Source organism: Pristis pectinata, chromosome 11 (genome assembly GCF_009764475.1).
Source record: "Pristis pectinata isolate sPriPec2 chromosome 11, sPriPec2.1.pri, whole genome shotgun sequence".
In the NCBI taxonomy this organism is placed as follows: domain Eukaryota; kingdom Metazoa; phylum Chordata; class Chondrichthyes; order Rhinopristiformes; family Pristidae; genus Pristis; species Pristis pectinata.
The window spans coordinates 35,091,206-35,116,692 of NC_067415.1; the positions used below are offsets into that span (position 1 = coordinate 35,091,206).

Consider the following 25,487-nt stretch of genomic DNA (forward strand, 5'->3'; position numbering starts at 1 on the left):
AAGTAGACAATAAGGTGCAAGGTCAAACAAGGTAGACTGTGAGGTCAAGAGTCCATCTCATCGTATATGGGAACCATTCAATAGTCTTATCATTGTGGGATAGAAGCTGTCTTTGAGCCTAGTGGAATGTGCCCTCAGGCTCCTGTATCTTCTGCCTGATGGGAGAGGAGAGAAGAGAGAATGACCCGGGTGGGTGAGGTCTTTGATTATGCTGGCTGCTTCACCACGGCAGCGAGAGATGTAGACAAGAGTCCATGGAGGGGAGGCTGGTTTCTGTGATGCCCTGGGCTGTGTCCACAACTCTCTGCAGTTACTTGCAGTCACAGGCAGAGCAGTTACCAAAACAAGCCATTATGCATCCAGATAGGATGCTTTCTATGGTGCATTGATAAAAGTTGGTGAGTGTCAAAGGGGACATGCCAAATTTCTTTAGCGTCCTGAGGAAGTAGAGGTGCTGGTGAGCTTTCTTGGCTGTAGGGTCTACGGGGTTGGACCAGGACAGGCTACTGGTGATGTTCACTCCTAGGAACTTGAAGCCCTCAACCCTCTCGACCTCAGCACCATTGATGTAGACAGGTGCATGTACACCACCCCCTTTCCTGAAGTCAATGACCACCTCTTTTGTTTTGCTGACATCGAGTGAAAGGTTGTTGTCATGACACCATGTCACTAAGCTCTCTATCTCCTTCCTGTACTCTGACTCATCATTATTTGAGATACAGCCTACTACGGTAGTATCATATGCAAACTTGTAGATGGAGTTAGATGGTTAGTGGCTTCTTTGTGGAATCCAATTGTGCAGCACAAACTCCACTGTCTTCCCACCTTTCAGGCTGGGACATTTCCTCATTGACCTTGATGCAAACACAGCAATTCCCAACACAATGGAGAAATCAGCTGCTGGAAGAAGACTGTGGATCTTATTTAATTTCAATGTTTTTAATTTCAGTGTCTTTTTTAGTGTTGTAAATTTTTAAAAAATGCTTTAACAATTTTTAAATTTATTAATACCTCCCAAGAGTCACTAAATGTTTGTAAATCTTTTTAGCCATGCCAAAAGTGACAGAAATGACAGCTTTGCTGAAGTGCTGTGAATCAGGATCCCAGCAACAGACAGCACCCACACCATGCTGAAACAAACAACACAGCCCTGGAGCAGGCAACAAGTGTTTTCAGGGGAACAGAAAATCTGCTGCAAGGACCTTAAAGACAATAGGCAGTTCGAAGATGGGTATTAATTTATAGATTGAAAGGATTAATGGTGAAATTTTAAAGGAGGGATTGATGACTTCAATCTAGAAAGGGAGGATAACAGTACTTAAGAACAGGGAGCCATTTACAGTTAGGAACAATGGGACGAATGTCGTAAGTTGGGTGAGTAACACTGTTGTAGGAATGTATTTAAGGTGACAGAGAGTAGATCCCATTGATAAGGAGAGCATGAAAAGAGAAAAGAATAGGTTCAAGTCTGCAGGAAAGAAACTTTGGGGATGGTTCTTCTTGGTGAGCAAGGACATGGCAAAGGGGACATGGAACAGAGGCAGGTAAATGGTTAATCTTAAATTTTGTGACAAGATTGTCCAGAAGTTTGTTGCATTTGCTTTAGGAGATGAGAGTGCCAAAGGCAGGGAAGACTGGTTTAAAGTTGTGGAGAAATAGCAGAATACACTTACGTTTTATGGTCTACAAATTAATAGTGATGCAACATGCAAAAGTTTGCAATTGTTTCCTGCTAATTATTTCCAAAGAATTATCTTAATTAAAATTATGTCCTGCCATAAGCCTGCAATTTCTTTGTTTGCATCACTTATGAATTATGCAATGCAACTAGATCAGGCAAGGGTATAAAAGAGGCTGAAAGAAACAGTAAAGATTCCATTATGGTCTCCGGTCAAGATGAAACGTTTTCAGATTCCAACTCTCTTGATTCTGCTGAAAATTCCATCTGTATTGACATTTCCATTGCCGCCTGATGATTTAGATTTTGCCAAGGTCTCTAAGGATTCAAAAGTTTATCTTACATTTTGAATAATGTGTATCTTTGTGTCCTTGAGGAATGTTAATTAACATTTTGTGATTCTGATTTTCTAGCAATATCTCAAACAAATTTACAGCTTTAAAGATGATTCTTCCATTCTTCTGCAAGGAAGCAAAGATGCTTTCAAAGCTAGTGTTAAGAAAATGCAAGAATTCTTCAGCCTCCGTGTAACTGGGGAATTGGACTATTCAACCCTGGAGGTTATGAAGAGACCTCGATGTGGATTTCGTGATGTTCTTCGATATAACATTGGCAATCTCAAATGGAAACATAACAAAATAACTTATAGGTAAATTTTGTGTTTCTCTTTTGCTTCGGGTAGTACTTGGTAATAGCAGTCATATTTCTAACATTTTTCTGTGAATTTCCGAAAGAATCATCAATTACACACAACGTTTGAAAGAGTCATATGTAAACAACGCGATCAACAATGCTTTCCAAGTGTGGAGTGATGTCACACCATTGAAATTTATCAGGGTTCTTGAGGGTGAAGCTGATATTATGATTTCTTTTCAATATAGAGGTAATTTAACAACATTTTAAAATTGACAACTATGGATGTGCAATTATGAAGTTAATTAACTTATCCCTTCATTCTTTTTTGTTCCTTTGTCTAGAACATGGTGATGGGTCTCCATTTGATGGACCTGGAAATCTTCTGGCCCATGCTTTTTCACCAGGAGCAAACATAGGAGGTGACACTCATTTTGATGCAGAGGAAGCTTGGTCGAACAACTCAGAAGGTAAAACGTTTAAATTGTTGTTGCAGAATCTAGCCAATTGGCCCCTAAGAATTCAACAAGTTACTTACTGGAAAGAAAACAGTTACCATATTAAAATATTGTTTATTTTTAGTCTTAATTATATGTAATTGTTTATTTTTCAATATTTTGTCCTGCAATATTCACTATTCTGAAAATAGGTGAGCTGAGAACATTCTCCAAGGATTTTTCTGACAGTGGTTGATTGTATCTTAAAGGTAAGGTTCAATAATAGGTTGGAAGGCAGAAAAGGTAAAATAACACAAGGATTGATTGCCCAAGACATTAGCAAAAAGAAAAAGATAGGTCCAGAGGAATAGGAATCAGAATTGCTGAATCATTGCCAGTAGCCAGATGAACAAGAAATTAACTTTGTTTTTAAAGGGGCTTGTTACAACTACACATATTATACACTTATATGCTCAATGTTTATGGAGGATGGGGTGCCCATGCCCCTGCTGATTACCCTCACGTATACTCTGAAATAATGCATGGACTGGTTATGATCTGAATATATTACATTCAGTTGACGATTAATCTGCAGCTCAGTGTCATCTTTGGAGAATGAAGAGAGGCGTCACTCAAAGTGTTCACGCAGTAGTATGTAGTCTCCATCTGTGTGGAGGGGACCATATCATGAACAGTATCAGTGGGGTCCAGTTGAAGTATAGGCCCCTGCATAATATGTGTGTGCCTCTCTTAAAGCATTTAACTTCCTCTGCATGCCCCTGTAGCACATTGAATTACAATCTAATAAAAGAATCAGTGACATTGCCATGGATGAGTTCTTCATGACAACATCCTGAGGGTCAGCATTGACCAGAAAATTGAGTGGATCAGGCAGATAAATATGGTGGCTACAAGAGTAATAGGGTATCCTACGGTGAGTGACTCACCTACTGACACCCAAAAGCCTATCACCATCAGAAAGGCACAGGCAATATTCTGCACTTAACTGGAGGAGTACAGCACCAACAACTCTTGAGAAACTTGACACCATCCAGGGCAAAGCAGCCCACTTCATTGGTACCCCATGCACAATCCTAAACGTTTATTCCCTTCAGCATTGTCACACAGCAGCAGCAGTGTGTACTGTTTACAAAATGCATTTGGCTTGTCTATTCCATCAAGTGAGAGAAAGATGAAAACTGGAATCAAAACATTTGAAATATTCAAAATGGGTCATGAGGAAATATCACCCATGCAGTCATCAGAAAAATGACCGAGGGAGATGACTGGAGTAGAATGTTTCACAATTCCCACAAAATGAAGCCATAGCTAGGATCCACATGGGTTTCCATGACAATCTGTTTCAAAGGAAAAGTTGTCTGTTATGAGAACAAATCTGGCTAGACAGGACCTTAGTAATAGTTGGGCACTGTGCAATGAAACAGTTGCCATTTACTGTCTTTAAACAGTTAAAATGAAAGCAACATCTAGAGAAAATACAACTTATAGTTAAACATTCTAATACAGCATTTACTGTCAGAGATTCCTCCTTCAAAAGGTGCACTATTTTGCAAATCTCTCCAGTGCAATGTCCAGAAATCAGTGAACTAACAAAAATTTCAGCGACTTACAAATGACTTTCACTGTTAAAAAGAACCCTGAAATTGTTGTTTTGCTGCATGAGTTTTTGGTGGCATACTGTACCTTAATTACAGCTTAACAATATTTTTGGGTCTAAGAACATTATTTTTATATTAATGTATTGTCCTTACTAAGAAAATTATTTCAAAATGTTGTATGTTTCATTTTTTATTTTCTTATAATGTCCGTTTATGACATTTCAGCTTGCACCTTAATCTCATGTATCTTCCAGTCTATCAGGTTCTGTAAAATATTTAAAATATGTTAAAATTGTGGATTTTACTTTCTAATTTACCATTTATGAGAATATTTCAGAGTGATTGGCAGATATCACTGCCACTGGTTGCTGGATATTCCTTGTAACGGGCACCTACAGTAAGCAAAGTTAGGAAAGGTGAAATCCAGGCCACAGCAATCACTAAACTTTTGTGTGCAGCAATGAGTGTCATCACTTTGGTGCTGCCTACTAAGTGAAAGCTGTCTAAAAAAGAAATGGGTTGAAGGTATAATAATAAAGAACAATGATAATACACATTTACTTTATGTAATTACGATTTAGTATACCATCATAACTTGCATATTAAAATATTCTGATAATTTTCTGATTTTAACTTTACATTTGTTATATTTTGTACTTTATACTAATCATTTTCTTTGAACCTATCATTTCAAAGTTCTCCCTCATAATGGATTTCTAGAAAAAGACTGTTAAGCTAGTATTGTTTTGTATGGATTTGCAGGATATAACCTTTTCATAGTGGCTGCTCATGAATTTGGCCATGCTCTGGGATTGAGCCATTCTCAAGATGTGGGAGCTTTGATGTTCCCCATATATACATACATTAATTACGAAGATTTTGTACTGCCACATGATGATGTTCAAGGAATTCAGGCACTGTATGGTACGTCTAAATCTCTATTTTACTGCAGAAGCTATAAATAATAGCTTACAGAACTAATTAAATAATACATGCTTCAATTTGTATCACAATCATCTCTCAAAGCTATAATGGTAAAAGCTTAATATTGTTATTTGAAATTAGATACACTGTGATTCTGTATGTTAGAAATAAATTATTTTTTCCTTTGAAATATGTGAAGTTCAGTCTCCCACAGCAAAAGTAGACAAATGAAAGATTGCAAGCTAATGCATAAACTGTCAGCATCCAATTTAGCATAATGCTGCCCAATAATAAATAGCCAGCACTCAGCACAAATCATAAACATTTATTTACAACTGAATATTTATCTCAAGATAAAATGAATAATTATATTTTATTTAATATGCTATCCCAGGTTCGTCAAATAAACCTGACAGAAAACTTCATCCAGTGACTCCAAAGAAATGTGATAACAGCCTGTCCTTTGATGCAGCCTGTACATTACGAGGAGAAAAAGTGTACTTTAAAGACAGGTAGGCAACAATTTTTAACACTAACAGTTTAATGTGAATGATGAAAGGAAGCAAAGTCTGGAAATTAATAACAACTAGAAATTAAGTTAAAATATATTGTTTGAAATATCTGTAAAGGCAAATAGCATATTAAAATTTAGGGAGTTAACGATTGCTCTTAACAAAATATAATAGATGCATTTCCAGTTCCCTGCTAGTTGTTTCCTGAGGGAAATTGGCTAAATTTATACAGCCATTTGTATGGCCTCAGTACCCTTCAGAATGAAAAAGGCCTTTAAAATGACTTGTAATGAGCCTAATGGGTGCTGAGTTAGGGAAAAGAAACAACTGCAGGCCTCAGATGCTCAGTGCTGTGATCAGGGCCATGTGTCCAAGCACCCTGTGGAAAGAAAAGAATACATGACATTAAGTTTCTGTTCCAAGTTTCTGTTCCATGTCTCTGTTCCAAGTCTACTCCAGCCCATTCCTGAACTTTCTCCGCTATATCGATGACTGCATTGGTGCCACCTCTTGCCCCATGCAGAACTCGACAGTTTCATAAATTTTGCCACAAATTTTCACCCTGCTCTCCAATTCACTTGGACAATCTCTGACACCTCTCTCTCCTTCCTCGATCTTTCCATCTCCATCTCAGGAGATTCCTTATACACCGACATCTTCTACAAACCCACTGACACCCCAGCTACCTCAATTACAGCTCCTCCCACTATGTCTCTTTAAAGGATGCGATCCCTTTTACTCAATTTCTCTGCATCCGTCGTATCTGCTCTCATGATGAGGCTTTCCAACCCAGGACATCCAAGATATCCAACTTCTTTACTAACCATGGCTTCCCATCTACTGTCGTCAAAAGAGCTTGCACCCACATCTCTGCCATTTCCCGTAGCTCTGCTCTCATCGTCACCCCTCCCAGACCCAACAGGGATAGGGTCCCCCTTGTCCTCACATTTCATCCCACCAGTCTGCATATCCAACACATCACTCTCCACCACTTCTGCCATCTCCAATGAGACCCCACCACCAAGCATATCTTCCCCTCCCCACCCCTTTCTGCCTTTCACAAGGATCCTGCTCTCTGCAACTCCTTAGTTCACTCCTCCCTCATCCCCACCCATCCCGCTCCCACCTGGGAACTTTCCACTGCTCCTGCCATAGGTGCAACACCTGCCCCTACACCACCTCCATCCAAGGACCCAACTGTCCTTTCAGGTGAGACAGAGATTTACCTGCACTTCCCTTAATATCAGCTACCGCATTTGGTGCTCCAAGTGTGGCCTCCTCTGCATTGGTGAGACCAAACGCAAACTAGGTGACCATTTTGCAGAACACCTGCGCTCTGTCTGTAACGATGACCTGCATCTCCCCATTGCCAATCACTTTAATTCCCCCTCCCACAATATCACAGATATGTCAGTCCTCGGCCTCCTCCACTGCTAGGAGAATTCCAGGCACAAACTGGAGGAGCAGCACCTCATTTTCCATCTTGGAACCTTGCAGCTTAATGGTATGAACATTGAATTCTCCCACTTTAAATAATCCCCAATCCCTCCACACCCACCATGCCTCTTTTTTTTCCCTTTCCTAGCCTATCTCTCTTTTTTCTACCCCTCCTTACCTTTGACCCATCCCCTGGTGGATCTGCTCTCCCCTCCTCCCCTGCGCCTGCCAATCACTATCTCTTACCTGCATCTACCTATAACCACCTTGTACCCACCTTTTCCTATCTTCAGTCCTGAAGAAGGGTCCTGACTCGAAACGTTGACCGCCTGCTTTTCTCCACGGATGCTGCCTGGCCTGCTGAGTTCCTCCAGCATCATAGTGTTTTTCATCTAGATTCCGGCCTTTGTTTCTCATGACATTAAGTTACCTTTCATCGGATTTTTAGATGCTTAAGAATAGGAAATGGAGTAGACCCTCATTCATCCTGATCCCATTTTACTGTTCAATTAGATCAGATTGATCTAAATCTTAAGTCTGTCTACACACTTTGTCTGTAACCCTTAAAGTAACAAAAAATCATTACTGGAATTTTCAATTAATTTAGTCTCTCAAGGGAAGATTATACAGAATGAAGAAAATGTCGTCTATTTTGTTTTATGAGGCATTTGACAAAGTTGGTATAAAACTTGATTAACAACATTGAGGCCTCTTGAATATAGGAGTCAGTTACACCATGGATAAAAGATTGTCCGAAGAACAAGGTCACGATATATAATATAGAACTTTTACCACGACAATCCTATCATCCTCCAGTCTGCATTTCAGGGTAAAATTTCAAAATTTGCAAAAGACACAAAACTTAGTATGGTGAAGAGTTTGGAAGATAGTAATATACTGCTAAAGGCAGGCACATTGGACAGAAAAGTAGCAATGCAATTTAACAGTGAAGTATTAAGATAAGATCTTTATTAGTCACATGTACATCGAAACACACAGTGAAATGCATCTTTTGCGTACAGTGTTCTGGGGCAGCCCGCAATTGTCACCACACTTCCGGCGCCAACGTAGCATGCCTACAATTTCCTAACCCGTATGTCTTTGGAATGTGGGAGGAAACTGGAGCACCCAGAGGAAACCCACGCAGACACAGGGAGAACATACAAACTCCTTACAGATGCTGTAAAGCATTACGCTAACCGCTACACTACCATGCCTGCCAAAACTGTACTGTACTACACTACTGTACCAAAACTGATGTGTTTTGGCAGAAGGAAGAGACAAAGTGGGTTAATCACACATCTTTGAAGGGTATGCAGGAACAGAAGGACCTGAGTCTATGTGTACACAGATCTTTGAAAATGAAATATTGAAAGAGCAATTAAGGTGGACAAATTCCCAGGGCCTGATGAAATCTATGTCAGGGTGTTATGGGAAGCAAGGGAGGAGACTGCTAAGGCTCTGACAGAGATTTCTGCATCATCTTTAGCCACAAGTGATTGAAGGGTAGCTAATGTTGTTCCCTTATTCAAGAAGATGATGGAGGTAAGCCAGAAAACTATAGGCTGGTGATCCTTAAGTCAGTAGCAGGGAAACTACTGGAAAAAATTCTTAGGGATAGGATTTATGATCACTGGGAAAGGTAGGGACTGATTAGCGGGAGTAACCATGGTTTTGTGCATGGGAAATCCTGCCTCACAAATCTGATCGAGTTTCTTGAGGAGGTTACTAAGAAAATTGATGAAGGCAAGGTGGTAGACATAGTATACATGGACTTTGGCAAGGTTTCTGACAAGATCCCGGGCAGTAGGCTGGTCCAGAAAGTTAGGGCACATGGGGTCCAATGTGTGTAGGCAAACTGGATCTAAAATTGTCTTGATCATAGGAAGTAAACGATAGTGGTGGAGGGTTGCTTTTCTACTGGAAGTCTGTAACCAGTGGTGTACCACAGGGATTGGTGCTGACCTTTATCGTTTGTCCTAGATATAAATGTCAGATAAGAATATTTATGGTCTGATAAGTAAATTTGCTGATGACAGTAAGGTTAACGGTGTTGTAGATGGTGAGGATAGTTGCTTAAGGATACAGAGGGACGTAGATCAACTGAAATGTTGGGCAGACAAGTGTGAGGTAATGTATTTTGGGTTGCCTAATACTAGCTGGACATATACAGTAAATGGCAGGGACCTTTTAAGTGTTGTTGTACAGAGGGACCTTGGGGTGCTAGTTCATAGCTCCCTGAAAATGGGAACACAGGTGGATAGTGTAGTGAAGAAGGTATTTAGCATGCTTACTTTCATAGGCAGGTCTATTTGAGTATAAGAGTTGGGACATCATGTTGCAGTTGTACAAGATATTGGTAAGGCCACACATGGAATATTGTGTGCAGATCTGGTTAGAAAAGATGTGGTAGCATGAGAAGATATTCACTAGGTTGTGGCCTGGAATGGAGGGCTTTGGTGACAAGGAGAGATTAGATAGGCTGAGATAGTTCTCACAGGAGGCGGAGGAGTGAGCTTATATAAGTTTAAAAAATTAAGAGGGGCATAAATAGAGTAGATCATTACAGTCTTTTTCCAAGGATAGGGGACTCTAAAACAAAAGGACATAGGTTTAATTTGAGAGCGGAAATATTTAAAGGAGATCTGAGGGGCAAGTTTTTCACAAGAGGGTGGTTGGTATATGGAACAAGCTGCCAGAAGTGGTGGTTGAAGCAGATCCAATCACATCATTTAAAAAGCATTTGGACATGTACATGGACAGAAAAAGGATAAAGGGATATAACCCAAATGCAGGAAAATGGGATTAGAGTAGATAAGCATCTCAGTTGCCATGGGTGAGTCGGGCTGAAGAGCTGCACGGACCCAATAATTCTACTAGCAAAGTATGTAGATTCCTAATCTTTATAAATTGAGGCAGTGAGTACAGAAGCAGGGAGGCTGTGTTGAACCTTTATAAAGGAGAATTACCAGAAAGCTTTCAGGAATAGGGAATATCAACTACAAGATTAAACTGGAAAAACAGGATTGTTTTCTGTCAAGCAAAGAAGAGATTTGAAGGAGCTGTACAAGTTCATGACAGGTTTAGACACATAGAGAGAAGCAGTTCACATATGCAGATAGTGACTATAACTCTGTAAGTTTTAAGGTTTTTATGGGGGACGAGGTTAGAATGGAAATTAAGGTCCTGAATATGGGAAAGTCCAATTTGAATATGATAAAAGAGCACCTGGCAAAAGCACACTGGGACAACTACTTGCAGGTGAGTCTACAGGTGACCAGTGATTCATTCAAAAATGAAATGATGAGAGTACAGGGCCAACATGTTCCCATAAAGATGAAAGGTACGGCCACAAGCTCCAAAAACCCTGGATGTCAAATGATAGGTATTCTGAGTAGAATATAGAAAAAAAATAGCTAATGGCAGGTGTAGAGAACTAAAAACAGCCCAAGAATCTGTGTGTGTGTGTGTGTGTGTGTGTGTGTGTGTGTGTGTGTGTGTGTGTGTGTGTGTGTGTGTGTGTGTTGGGGGGGAGGGGTACTTAATAAATGTACTGAATGTACTTAGGAGAGTAAAAAGTGGGTACAAAATAGCACAAGCAAACAAGACCAAAATGTATATATGACGACCTGGGAAAGAAAAGGGGTAAAAATTACATTTTGTGTGTAGAGTGAGAGAATGTAGATGAAGTTTTAAATGTTTAATTCTTATCTGTAGTCACCATGGAGAAGGACATTATTGTTGGAGAACTCAAGAGAGGGAGACAGTGAAATTCTCTAACAAATTGCCGTTGAAAAGTAGAAGGTATTAGATGTCTTAGCGGTTTTAGAGATGAATAAGTCCCCAGGGCCTGATGGGAGGTATCCTAGGCTGCTATGGGATACAATGGAGATTGCTGGGGCTCTGATAGAGATGCCAGATGACTGGAGAGCAAAAGTGATACCTTTATTCAAGAAGGGCTGCAGGGATCAGCCAGATCATTACAGACTGGTGGGTCTAACATCAGTGGTGGTGACATTGTTGGAAAAATATCTGAGGGACAGGATTAGTCTGGATGAAGAAACAGGGATTAATGAAGAACAAACAGCATTTGGCTTCGCTAAGGGATGAGGCTCTCTGACTAATTTGATTAAATTTTGTGAAGACATAATTAACTCTGTCGATGAGGGTAGTGTGTTTATGGACTTCAGTAAGGCTTTTGATAAGGTCCTACATGGGAGACTGGTCCACAAGGTAAGAGACCATGGAATCCAGAGCAGTTTGGCAAATTGCATCCAAAATTGGCTTTGTGATAGAAAGAGTAATAGTCAAGGATTGTTTTTGTAACTATGATCTGTGGTGTACTGCAGGGATCATTGCTGGGACCCTTGCTGTTTGTTATATATGTTAACAATCAGGATGTAAATTTAATGGTGTTACTAAATTTAAATTACTAAATTTGCAGATGAGATGAAATTAATGATATTGTTGTCAGTGAGGAGGGTAGTCCTCAGCTACAAGACAATATTGATGAATTAATAAAATGATCACAGCAATAGGACATAGAACAGTACAGCACAGTATGGGCCCTTCAGCCCACCCATACTGTGCTGTACCTATAAAAACCTACACCACAATCAATCTAACCCTTCCCTCCTTCACAGCCCATAACCCTCCATTTTTCATACATCCATGTGCCTATCCAAGAGTCTTTTTAATGTCCTTATTGTGTCAGCCTCTACCACCACCCCTGGCAGTGCGTTCCAGGGACCCACCACTCTCTGTCTAAAAAACAATTACCTTTGAAATCTCCCCTAAACTTTCGTCCTCTGACAAACTGATTTCATCTGGTATTGGCCATTGCAGCCCAGGGAAAAAGGTGCTGGCTGTCCACCCTATCTATGCCCCTCATAATACTCTATCTATACCCCACATAATCTTATACAGCTCTATCAAGTCACCTCTCATCCTGCGTCACTCCAAAGAGAAAAGTCCTAGCTCGCTCAACCTTTCCTCATAAGACATGTTCTCTAATCAGGCAGCATCCTGGTCAATTTCCTCTGCTAAAGCTTCCATATCTTTCCTATAATGTGGTGACCAGAACTGAACACAATACTCTTAGCGTGGTTTAACTAGAGTTTTATAAAGCTGCAGCATTACCTCAAGGCTCTTGAACTCAATCTCTGACTAATGAAGGCCAGCACACCTTACGCCTTCTTAACCACCCTATCAACTTGTGCGGCAACTTTGAGGGATCCATGGACTTGGACCCCAAGATCCCTCTGTTACCCCACACTGCTATGAATCCTGCTGTTAACCTTGTACTCCGCCTTCAAGTTCGTTCTTCCAAGGTGTATCACTTCACACTTCTCTGGTTTTAACTCCATCTGCCACTTCTCCACCCAACTCTGCATCCTGTCTATATCCTGTTGTAACCTATGACCACCTTCTACACTATCCACAACACCTCCAACCTTCGTTCATCTGCAAACATACTAATCCACCCCTCCACTTCCTCATCAAGTCATTTATAATAATCACAAAGAGCAGGAGTCCCTGAACAGATCCCTGCAGAACACCACTGTTCACCTACCTCCCCGCAGAATACTCTCCATCTACTACAACCCTCTGCCTTCTGTGGGCAAGCCAGTCCTGAATCCACGCAGCCAAGTCTCCATGGATCTCATGCCTTATGACTTTCTGGATGAGCCTACCATGGGGAACCTTGTCTAATGCCTTACTAAAGTCCATATACACCACATCCACTGCTCTACTTTCATCAATTTGTTTTGTCACCTCCTCAAAAAACTCAATTAGGCTCGTGAGGCACAACCTGCCCCTCACAAAGCTATGCTGACTATCCCTAAGAAGACTGTGCTTCTCCAATTGCTCATAAATCCTGTCCCTAAGAGTCCTCTCCAATAGCTTGCCCACCGCTGACATAAGACTCACTGGTCTATAATTCCCAGGATTGTCCCTATTACTTTTCTTGAACAAGGGAACAATATTTGCCATCCTCCTGTCCACTGGGACCACTCCTGTGGCCAGGGAGGATGCAAATATCATCTTCAACACCCCAGCTATCTCTTCCCTTGCTTCCGTACCATCCTGCCCCAGGGACTTATCTATCCTAATGTTTTTCAGAATCTCCAACACTTTCTTAACCTGAACATGCTCTAGCACATTAGCCTGTTCTATGCTGACCTCACATTCATCAAAGTTCCTGTCCCTAGTGAACACTGAAGCAAAGTATTCATTAAGGACTTCCCCTACCTCCTCCACCTCCAGGCACATTTTCCCCCTTTATCCCTGAACGGTCCTACCCTCAGTCTAGTCATCCTCCTGTTCTTCATATACGTGTAGTACACCTTGGGGTTTTTAATTCTACTTGCCAAGGCCTTCTCATGTCCCCTTCTTGCTGTCCTGTCCCTTCTTAAGCTCCTTCCTGGCTCTCTTATAACTGTCAAAGGCCCTGCCTGGTTTTTGCTTCCTAAACCTTGGCAGGTGGCAAAGGCAAATGGAAATTAATCCTCAAAAATGTGAGAAGAATTTTGGTTGGACTAAAAAGGCTAAAATATACAAAATAAATTGTAGGACCCTTGGAAGTATCAAGGAGTAGAGGAACCTTGGTCTACATGTCCAATGATGTCTGAAGGCACAGCACAGACTGGTAAGGTGGTTAATAAGGCTCATGGGAAACTTGTCTTCATTAGCTGGAGCAAGGAATTGAAAAGCAGGGAAGTTATGGTACAACTTTATAAAACATTATTTGTGTCACACTTAGAGTACTTTATGTAGGCAGGATGTGTTTGCACTGGAACAGATGCAGAAGAGATTCACCAGGATGTTGCCTGAAATGGAACACAATGAACTCTGCTACACTTCCACTCATTTAAAGCAGCAATGTCCCGTTGTAATGTTCTACTCCCATTTACAACACTTACTGCATCTTCTAACTAGATGCCACCGGAAGCCAGATAAATGATTCTCTTTTCTTTCATCCAAAGGTCACAGTACAGTACAGTACAGATACTTGGGGAATATGTCTTCTGTCTCCTAATCAATTCCCTGTTGTAACTGTGAATTGAGTCACTGGAGAGACAATGAAGCTGGCTGATATAAATGGTCTTTATTCATCATGACAAGCAGGCATTCTCCTGGAGACCTTCTCCATAGGGTCTCCCAAATTCACATCACATCACATTTTTATATTCTTAAGAACAAAGATAATAGCAGGTGTTTCAATACAATTTCAGTAGCTACAATAACATTGTTCACTTCAATATTTTGAGTCTGACGCTGCTTCCACTTAGTAACCTACCTGCAATGGAAGACACCTCTGAATGTTCAAACACCTTTGCTGGGACAAAGTAATTTACAAGGATGGTCAAAGAGATTCTGAGGACAGAGAACCCAGACACCCAAAATTAATGCTGTGAGGGCTGATTCTCTGAGAACACAAATATCCCAACTATTGATAGAGAGGAAATTTGCCTGTGACTATGTTTGATGTGCTAGGTGACAAAATCAGACTGCCCTGGAAGATCCCTTAACTTGGTCACAATGGTGCAAAATTACCAGTTGCCTGGTTTGATGTAGGCCAATTAATAGACCCCCATTGTCATGGTTGATGCATTTGAGAACATTTCATGCTCACATCACTTTGCAAGCCATATCTCTTGAGCAGCCAGCCCCCTGCTGTGGGCTAGTAGCCTATGCTCTGTAGACAGTATTGTTTGTTTACAAAGCTGTACTTTTAATTTCAAACTGAATACTGCTTATACTTTACTTTAAGAAAGCTGGTTCTTGTTTGAATTAACACCATGTGGCGACTCACCTTACCGGTATCGAACCGGCTCCCGAGATTGTGAGCGTCGTCGGAGGCCCCGACCCAAGATGGCGTGGGGCCCTCCTTCTTCTCCATTGTTGGGCTAGGAAAGCCCGCGCGTGGGAAGGTCAGGTGACCCGCGCGTGATGTCAGCGTGGGAACTGAAGCGCGGGAAGAGTTTCGGTATTAAAAGGCGCACTGCGCCCCTGTTGGGCAATCGACTTCTGACTCCAAGGAACAGACTCTGTGTCTTTATTCTATAGTAGTGTAGCTAGCCGCTACATTGGTGACCCCGACGGGCCCAAATGTTTTTGTACCCACGATGTCTGAGCAACAAGAGGTACAGGCAGTAGCCCTTAAACTGCCCACCTTTTGGACCCTCCGGCCACATGTCTGGTTCGACCAGGCTGAGGCCCAGTTCCAGATTCGCCAGATCACCAGGGATGACACCAAGTACTACTACGTGGTGAGCGCCCTCGACCAAGACACCACAGCCCAGGTCGAGGACTTCATCCAGGTGCCCCCAGAGGAGAAGTATGATAAGTTCTTTAAGGCCTTTCCCAATGCGAACGGGCCTCCCGCCTCCTCCACCTCGAGGGGTTGGGTGACAGACCCCCCTCTGCGCTCATGAACGAGATGTTGGCCCTGGCAGACGGCCACAAACCCTGCCTGATGTTCGAGCAGGCCTTTCTAGAGCAGTTACCCGACGACATCCACCTGCTCCTGGCGGATGCCGACTTCAGCGACCCCCAGAAGGTGGCCGCCTGTGCTGATGTCCTTTGGCGGGCGAAGAAGGAGAGCGGGGCATCTGTCGAGTGTGTTGCCATGTCACGTACCCAGCAGCCCAGCAGGCCAGACCCGGCAATTGACCACAACCCACCCGCCACCAGGTCTGAGACACCAACCGACCCTTGGTGTTTCTACCACCAGCGGTGGGGCAAGGACACCCGCAGGTGCCGTCCACCATGCAGGTTTCCAGGAAACGCCAGGGCCAACCACCACTGATGGCTACAGTGGCTGGCCACCTGGATAGCCTCTTGCATGTGTGGGACAGGCGTTCCGGCCGTTGTTTCCTGGTAGATACCGGGGCCGAGGTCAGCGTCATGCCTCCCAACAGCCACGAGACTCGCAACCGCACACCAGGACCCGCTCTCAGAGCTGCCAACGGCAGCACCATCCAGACCTTTGGCACCCGTTCAGTGCAACTCCAGTTCGGCACCAGCAACTTTACTTGGAAATTCACCCTGGCCGCCGTTGCACAACTACTCCTTGGGGCAGATTTCCTTCACGCTAGTCTGCTGGTTGACCTGCGGGGTAAGCGTTTGGTACATACCAGGACCTTCCAAACGTTCTCATTGGGTGAGGCCAAGCTACTGGCACCACACCTCGACTCCGTCACCATGTCGACCAACAAGTTCGCCAGGGTCCTGGCAGAGTTCCCGTCTGTACTAATGCCCCAGTTCTCCACCACCTTGCCCAAGCATGGCGTCCAGCATCACATCCCCACCCAGGGCCCACCCCTCCACGCCCGCGCCCGCGCCCGACGGCTACCCCCGGACAAGCTCCGCCTCATGAAGGAGGAATTGAAAAGGATGGAGGGGTTGGGGATCATCCGCAGGTCGGAGGGCCCATGGGTCTCTCCGCTACACATGGTCTCCAAGGCAGCCGGAGGCTGGCAACCCTGCGGCGATTACCGATGCCTGAATGACATAACTACCCCGGACTGGTACCCCGTGCCACATATTCAGGACTTTGCTGCCAACCTACACAGGCGGTCCATTTTTTCCAAGGTCGACCTTGTCCGCAGCTATCACCAGATCCTGGTGCATCCGGACGACATTCCAAAGACAGTGCTGATCACACCTTTCAGCCTCTTTGAATTTGTCCGGATGCCCTTTGGCCTCAAGAACGCTGCTCAGTCCTTCCAATGACTGATGGACACTGTCGGGCGCGACCTTGACTTCATCTTCGTATACCTCGACGATATCTTGATTGCCAGCAGCAGCCGCCAGGAACATCTCACGCACCTCTGCCAACTCTGTTCTGGCCTGAGGGATTTTGGCCTGACCATCAACCCAGCCAAATGCCAGTTCTGGCTCGAGACAATCAATTTCCTGGGCCATCGGATCGACAAACACAGCGCCTCGCCCCTGCCTGCAAAGGTCGACGCCATCTGCCACTTCGCCAGACCCACCTCCATCGAGGGCCTGCAGGAATTTCTTGGTATGATAAATTTTTATCACCGGTTCCTACCATCCGCGGCCCGCATCATGCGCCTGTTGTTTGCTCTCCTGTCGGGCGGAAGCAAGGACATTGTTTGGTCAGAGGAGGTTGACACCGCGTTCGTCAAAACCAAGCAGGCCTTGGTGGACACGGTCATGTTGGTGCATCCTTGTACAGACGTCCCGACTGCCCTCATGGTCGACGCCTCCAGCACAGCGGTCAGAGGCGTTCTAGAGCAGCTAATCGAAGGGCGTTGGCAACTGCTGGCATTCTTCAGCAGACACCTTCGACCACCAGAACTCAAATATAGTGCCTTTGACCGTGAGCTGTTGGTGTTGTACCTGGCCATCAGACACTTCCGATACTTCTTAGAGGGCAGGCCGTTTACAGCTTTCACCGACCACAAGCCGTTGACCTTCGCTTTCAATAAGGTCTCAGGTCTCTGGTCAGCACGACAGCAGCGGCACTTACCGTACATCTCAGTGTACACTGACGTCCGCCATCTGTGCAGGAAAAAGAATGTGGTCACGGACGCACTGTCACGGCCCACCATCCAAGTTTTGTCCCGGGGGTGGATTTCGGCACCTTGGCGGAGGCACAACGAACAGACGTGGAGATGCCCAGCTATCGCACCACAGTCTCAGGCCTGCAACTGCAAGGCTTACTGGTAGGCCCCTGTAAGCACACCCTGCTCTGCGTTATCTTCACCGGTAAACCCCGCCCCATCGTTTCCAGCTGCCTGGCGTCGACGGGTGTTTGATTCCATCCATGGCCCGGCACACCCATCCATCCAGACTACTGTCCGGATGGTGTCCGACAAGTTTGTCTGGCATGGCCTGCGTAAACAGGTTTCCGAATGGGCCCGGTCCTGCACGCACTGCCAAACCTCAAAAGTACAGCAGCATGTCAAGGCCCCTCTGCAGGACTTTCAACCCACCTGCCGGAGGTTCAATCATATCTATGTCGACCTTGTTGGTCCCCTCCCAGTCTCCCGAGGAGCGCGATACCTCCTCACAATTGTTGACCGCTTTACCTGCTGGCCCGAAGCCATTCCCCTCGCGGACACCTCCACCCAGTCCTGCGCACGGGCCTTTTTGTCAGCTTGGGTGGCCCATTTCGGTGTCTCGACCCATATCACCTCAGACAGGGGAGCTCAATTCACCTCCAGCCTGTGGTCTGCCGTCGCCAACTTGTGGAGTTCCCAGATCCACCTCACCACTGCCTATCATCCGCAATCCAATGGGCTGGTGGAGAGGTTCCATCAACACCTGAAATCAGCACTCATGGCCCGCCTTAAGGGGCCCAACTGGGTGGACGAACTCCCTTGGGTCCTGCTGGGGATACGTACCGTGCCAAAAGAGGACCTGCATGCCTCGTCTGCAGAGATGGTCTACGGAATGCCCTTGGTCATCCCGGGCAAGTTCCTACCAGCCCCTTGGGGGCCAGAGGAAGAACCTGCTGCGACGCTTGACTGGCTGCGCGAGCAGCTTGGCAACCTGGCCCCGATACCCACCTCGCAACACGGACAGGCCCCGACCCATATGCCAACATCCCTCCGAGACTGTAAGTTTGTCTTTGTCAGGAGGGGCATGCACCGAACACCGCTGCAGCAGCCGTACAAAGGGCCATTCTGGGTTGTCAAGAACAATGGGTCTACGTTTGTGCTGGACATTGGGTGGCGTGAGGAGGTTTTTACAATTGACTGGCTGGAGCCGGCTCATTTAGACCGGTAGTGGTCCAGCGAGCGTGATGCAGGGGCAGGCCACCCAAGTCATAGTTTATTTAATTTTGGCTTTCGCGACGGTATTGCCGGTTCTGGGGGGGGGGGGGTTGGTGATTATGTGGCGACTCACCTTACCGGTATCAGACCGGCTCCCAAGATCGCGAGCGTTGTCGGAGGCCCCGACCCAAGATGGCGCGGGGCCCCCCTTCTTCTCCATCATTGGGCTAGGAAAGCCCGTGCGCGGGAAGGTCAGGTGACCCGCGCGTGATGTCAGCGCGGGAACTGAAGCGCGGGAAGAGTTTCGGTATTAAAAGGCGCACCGCGCCCATCGGGCAATCGACTTCTGACTCCAAGCAACAGACTCCGTGTCTTTATTCTATAGTAGTGTAGCTAGCTGCTACAGCCTGGTATAATTCACATAATTCCCTAACTCCTGAATCCTAAACATTCCCCATCCATCATGCTTTCCAATCCATACACTTATATTTTTGTTCAAAATCTTAGCATCTGCAGTGTCCTAATACAAGCTCCTAATTTCAGCCTTGGGAAGAGTCTCCCTTATATGGGTGCCCAAATGATTAGTATTAGGATGGTATGGAAAAAACTGGAATTGCTCAGTTCTGTACCATTTGCCTGCATACTCTGGGCTGCACCCACTGCGGACAGCATGAAATATAGATTTCCTCCGCAACTTCCTTTTGATAAACTCTGCAATCCCAGATGCAGCAAAGTGGAAAATACAACCTCCACTCTGAGAACATTGTGATACTGTTGTACTTCTCAATATTTCTGGAAATCTTCTGTCTATATTTTAATATACTATTAACAAGACATAAACTAGATGGTGTTTACATTCACTTCATTAATGAAAATGTACTGTTTCTAAAACAACTTTAAACAGTTAAGAGTGCCGTTTTCAATGCATTACTCATAAGATCACAAGATCCATTGAAATCTACTACTGTCTGCAAGGGTGTTTAATATTTAGTACCAACATGAGGATGGTAACCAAGTATCTATAATTAGGAATGGTTGAATGGTTACTAATCTTTGTTATTTTTATTTAGGTTTGTTTGGCGCGTCCATCCAAACAGGAAGACTTCAGATCTGTTAGTGACCAATACCCAATGGCCATTTCTCCCATCTAAAATTGATGCATCCTATGAAGACAAGAATATGAACATTAATAGATTTTTCCAAGGTTAATCATCTTTCTTCCAAGTCTGTCATAACTTTGTGCTTTTGTGAATATTTAAGAAATATGTATTCATCACTCTGTAAGTTCAACTCAGTGTGAGGCATATTTAAGCCAAGAATGGAACAGCGAAAAAAACTAAGCATTACAATGTTACTTATGGCATGGGCCAGAAGTCGAGTAAATTTCCTCTAATCTCCCACAATGATTAGTGATGTCACTCAACAGACCAGGGATACAGATTGGACAGAAATAAACAGCAGAATAGTGGTTTACTGTTGTGAACTGAAACAGAGCCAAAGCCAACTGAGTGGAAGATTGGGTGGAAAGATAAGGAATACACATGGCAAAAACGGAACAGGATGGTTCAGAGTGAAATGGACTAATGAATTAAGATCTCATTCAACTATGTAGCCCTCTAATTAGAACATAGAACCTAGAACAGTACAGCACAGGAACAGGCCCTTTGGCCAATGATGATGCTGACCTGGATGCCAATTTAAACTGCACATCTGCCTGCACGTGGTCTATATTCCTCAATTCACTGCCTGTTCACGTGCCTGTCTAAATGCCTCTTAAATGTTGGTATCACATCTGCTTCCACCACTTCCGTGGCAGTGCGTTCCAGGCACCTATCACTCTCTGTGTAAAAAAAGTTTGCTATGCAAATGTCCTTTTAAACTTCACCCTCTCATCTTAAAGCTATGTCCTCTCATATTTGACATTTCCATCCAGGAAAAAGATTCTATCTACTCTATCTATGCCTCTCATAATTTTATACACTTCTATACACCCCTCAGCTTCCAACACTCCAGATAAAACAATCCAAGTTTGTCCAACCTCACCTTTTAGCTGATACTTTGTAATCCAGGCAATATCCTGGTGAACCTCTTCTGCACCCTCTCCAAGGCCTCCACATCCTTCCTGTAATGTGGTGACCTGAACTGCATGAAATACTTCAAATGTAGCCTAACCAAAGTTTATACAGCTGCAACAAAACTTCTTGATTTTTATACTCCACATGCTGACCAATGAAGGCAAGTATGCTTTATGCCTTGTTTACCACTCTACCTACTTGTATTGCCGCTTTCAGGGAGCTATGTACTGGCACCCCAAGATCCATCTGTACATCAATGCTCCTTAGGTTCCTGCCATTTACTGCATACTTTCCTCTTGCATTTGACTTCCCAAAGTGCAACACCTCACACTTTTCTGGATTAAACTCCATTTGCCATTTTTCTGCCCATATTTCCAACTGGTCTATGTCCTACCGAATCCTTTGACAACCTTCCTCACTATCCACAACTCTGCCAATTTTTGTGTCGTCTGCAAGCTTCCTTGTAGCCAGTGAAGAGTAAAATTGTTTTCCAAAGTAAAAGATAAAAGGAGCTAGGTGGAAGTTTCTAAATAGATGCCATAATCAATGAAACCGTGGTACTGCACAATCCATATCAATAAAGCTCTTGAAGCTTATTTGTTTGAATCACACTCTTAAAAAAGTATACAGGGTATATTGTGCTGGACTTTGCCTGCTGCTGAAAATGATTGCCTGCGATACCTGCCCAGCCAGTCTTACCTTTCCCAGATAGCTTGATGGACGGACCCTCTCCATTAAGGAGCTTCCTGTGAGGCACAGCAGGGTCCCCAGGCAAGTAGGCCTCAGGTAGCATAGTCAATGACATTTAAAAACTATCCAACGAGAGCTGAGCCACAAAGGCTACAGCAAGAGATTCCCAATGGAACTGATGGCGAGCCATCAGTTTGATTCGGTATGTTAAAGTTTGAATGATGTATGCAATGTTTCATACAGTATAATCCCAAAATCTATTTATTTTTAATTCAAATGGACAGGAACAAAATACTGGGATGTCTACGGATATGACCTGATACCAACCTCCCCTGGGAGTATATATGAATTTGGTTTTCCTCAAACTGTTAAGAAAATTGATGCAGCTGTACAGATTTCAAAAACTAAAAAGACATTCTTCTTCGTGGAAAACGAATGCTGGAGGTATGAAATTTAACTTTATGTAAATATTCCAGTGTAGCGACTCACCGCACCGGCATTCGAACCGGCTCCCGACATTGCGACGTCGTCGGAGGCCCCGATCCAAGATGGCGCGGGGCCCTCCTTCCCCAGCATTGGGCTTGGAAAGCCCGCACGCGGGAAGGTCAGGTGACCTGCGCGTGACGTCAGCGCGGGAACTGTAGCACGGGAAGTTTTTCAGCTATTAAAGGCGCACTGTGCCCCGGGTCTGCATTCGACCTCTGATTTTGAAACCAGCGACTCTGTGTCTTCATTTCATAGTGTGTAGCTAGCCGCTACACCAGTAAAATTATTAAGCAGTCTTAAATTATTAAGCAGTCTTTCTGGGGTAACTGGATGATGTCCTTTTGCATATTAGTTATGATGAAAGTACAAGAAGAATGGATGAAGGATATCCAAAGCTGATAGAGGATGAGTGGCCTGGCGTTGCTAGCCCAGTAGGTGCCGCTCTTCAGGTGAATGGTACGTATGAATTAGCTACTACAAAAGTCACAAACTTATGATTAGAATGGATTAAATACTTAGTTACTTATCAGATCAAGGAAACATTTAGCATAGGAATAAAAGTTCTTTGGTCTTACTTTCTGCCATTTTTAATTACAAAAGTACTTATAGTGGATGAAAGGTAAAGTTTCAGGAATCTTCTTTTTAGTCTTTATTATGCCAAAGAACCAGTTGAAATACATTAGTATCTCAGTATATACAATCCTTCAAACTGTATTCAGCATATTTTCAACTTGCCACCTGGTCAGAAGACTGATGTTGCAGATCAGCAGCCAATTATGGAAGCACTGATTTTTTGTTCTAATTACAGGGAGAAAATAAGTAGTTTCTGCAATGGGCAGTCAATGCACAATGCCATTCCTATGCTGGACAACGCATTGAACACCTATGCCAGTATTATACAACCGTTATGGAAACATGACATAAAAAACAACTACCATTATTTTGACCAATGTGGAAACATTATACAAAAATCATAAAATCATAATATGCAAAAGTTCCTCAAAGGTGTAAAAAGAATAATAAACAGAACATGCTACTGCGATTTGCGGTGCTCAGTTTCCATGCTACTTCTAAACATGGCCTGCATAATCAAATCATGAGTCCACCATTGTTACCTATATGTCAAGATCATACTTGATACATTGCATCTGAGATATCAGCATCCTTTATGTGTAGCCAGTCTCTCAAATACCTTCTATATGGCTGTTGAAGAGAATTCCAAAGAACATCTGTAAAGTCTGTATGGTTTCCTTTCAGTAAAAATTTGGGTTATATTTGTGAGTTTTAACATTTATTAACATTTTTTTTCCAGATTTGATTTATCTCTTCCATCAATTCATGGTATTTCGCTATGACTACAATGACAAGACAGTCAGGGAGATTGCATACGCAAATTCAGAAATATGCATATAACTAACTCCCACCTCTTGAAAAATATCAGGATTATGTTGATGATTCAAGAATTACTATTGTGATTGAACTTGGCCGCAATAATATTGATTCAGCTTCTGTCTTTGCATTGTCAATTTATTTTATTCTGCAACTAACCACATTTATTTATATTTTCTGAATAATTTTGATGTGTTTTCTTTACTATTGTATTTCTGCTTTTGTATACTAATAGTTATTGAATGTTGCAACAACTAAAGAAAATTACAATTCTAATGCATTGTACGTCCAATCATATTTATTTCTACCTAATGCAATTTGCAACACAATTGATGGGGAAGGTTTCCCAATGATCTTCCCCTCTTCAGTACATCCACATAAACACCAGGAAGAGCAGGATGGCAGATAACTTTCATTGCAAGCTGTACATTATATTTTATACTCCTGATAATTTTCTCAGATTCATTCTTAATAGGCTGGCTAGTGTGTCTTTACCTGTCCAAGTTTTGCAAGAGCAGAAAATGCTGGAAAAATTCAGCAGATTATGTAGCATCTGAGCTGCTAAGTTTTTTCAGCATTCTCTGTTTTTATTTCAGATTTCCAGTATCTGCATTTTGTTTTGATTATTAATTTTGTGTAAGCATGTCCCAATGATAAGAACAAAATAAATGACCAGGCCATCTATTTACACATCTTGGTGGAGAAACAAATGATGGCTAGAATACTGGGAGGGCGATCTTTATCTTGTTCCAATCGTACTGTGTGTTATATAAAGATCACCCAACTGGGCAGGTCTGACCTAGGTTCAAAAACTCAGCCAAAAAAAAAGCACCTGTCATGATGTACTAAATTGAAATGCTAGCCTAAATCATGTATCCACGAGTCTGGGATAGGGTTTGAACCCATATCTTTCTGATTCATAATTGAGAGACTTCCAGTGAAATAAGGTTGATGCCACTGTAAAAAGATACTCAATTGTGCTGAATAGTACACCTTCCATAAATTCCAAAAATTCTTCTTTCACCTTCAAAGACCATTGAAAAGTAAGCCTTTGACCTTTTAAATTTTTTTCACGTCCATTACTTCATCTCCTTTATTCATTCATATACATATTTATCTTTGCAAACTGCTTAGAGACCTTTTTTACATATTCAAAGCATTTAGTGCATGGAAGAATGTGACATAATAAGAAACATGTGTGAATGTACTTTTCCTTATAAAATCTACATCACTTGGAATAAACACCACAATACCGTATTCTCTGCCATAAAAAGTAAAGAAAAATAATTTGCAACAACAGCTAAGATTACAAACAAACAATTCATTATGGTTATATTTTCGATTTGTAGAATTTATTCAAAAAGACTTAAATCGACCAGCATAATTGTGTTAATCAGTATAATGTTACTGCTTCACTGTAAAGCATGATGGATTGATAGGATCCAATCTTACAATCAGGAGGAGACACTGATTGGAAGTTTGATGTGCATTTTAAATGGCAAAACTAGGGGCTTTATGCACCACTCTTGCTGGATCCCGGTGATTTGGCACCATACAAACATAAAATTATAGCACACCAAGAGATTTTTTTTCATTAGAATAATCCAAAAAAACCCACATCTTGTATTTTTCTCTTTATTAAATGGTTAGATATTTTATCTTTAGAAATGTAATAAATACCAGTGGTAACTTCCTCAGTCACTCCTTGTGAAAATGCACTGCATGGTCTTACAATTTTCTGTGAGAATAAATGTCTCTTGACTTTCTCACTCTCTTCATGATTATACTAAACTGATAATTCCTTATCACTGTTTTCCTAATAAAAGGAAATAATCCTTATCAATTCCCTATGCTAAA

General features: G+C 42.9%; 1 protein-coding gene across 2 annotated transcripts; it reads left to right on the forward strand.

The window, feature by feature from the left end:
• The first annotated feature begins 1,874 nt into the window (after positions 1–1,874).
• Positions 1,875–23,906, forward strand: LOC127576297 (collagenase 3-like). 2 transcript variants are annotated; one of them, XM_052026788.1, is made up of 10 exons: positions 1,875–1,992; positions 2,092–2,327; positions 2,413–2,561; positions 2,656–2,781; positions 5,130–5,291; positions 5,686–5,803; positions 20,061–20,194; positions 22,040–22,199; positions 22,594–22,697; positions 23,554–23,906. In XM_052026788.1, exons 1-10 carry the CDS (start codon positions 1,897–1,899, stop codon positions 23,652–23,654), a joined length of 1,386 nt encoding a protein of 461 aa, XP_051882748.1. In that variant the 5' UTR covers positions 1,875–1,896; the 3' UTR covers positions 23,655–23,906. The 2 variants fall into 2 exon arrangements, with proteins under 2 accessions (XP_051882748.1, XP_051882749.1); XM_052026789.1 differs by lacking the exon at positions 23,554–23,906 and adding an exon at positions 23,050–23,283.
• The last annotated feature ends 1,581 nt before the right edge of the window (positions 23,907–25,487 follow it).

What these genes read in the sequence shown, in the direction of transcription:
- LOC127576297 (XM_052026788.1), top strand. Translation starts at nt 1,897, where the DNA reads ATGAAACGTTTTCAGATTCCAACTCTCTTGATTCTGCTGAAAATTCCA. An exon ending in GATTTCTTTTCAATATAGAG is followed by an intron (nt 2,562 to 2,655) that starts GTAATTTAACAA and finishes TCCTTTGTCTAG; the next exon opens with AACATGGTGATGGGTCTCCA. An exon ending in TGCCGCTCTTCAGGTGAATG is followed by an intron (nt 22,698 to 23,553) that starts GTACGTATGAAT and finishes TTTTTTTTCCAG; the next exon opens with ATTTGATTTATCTCTTCCAT.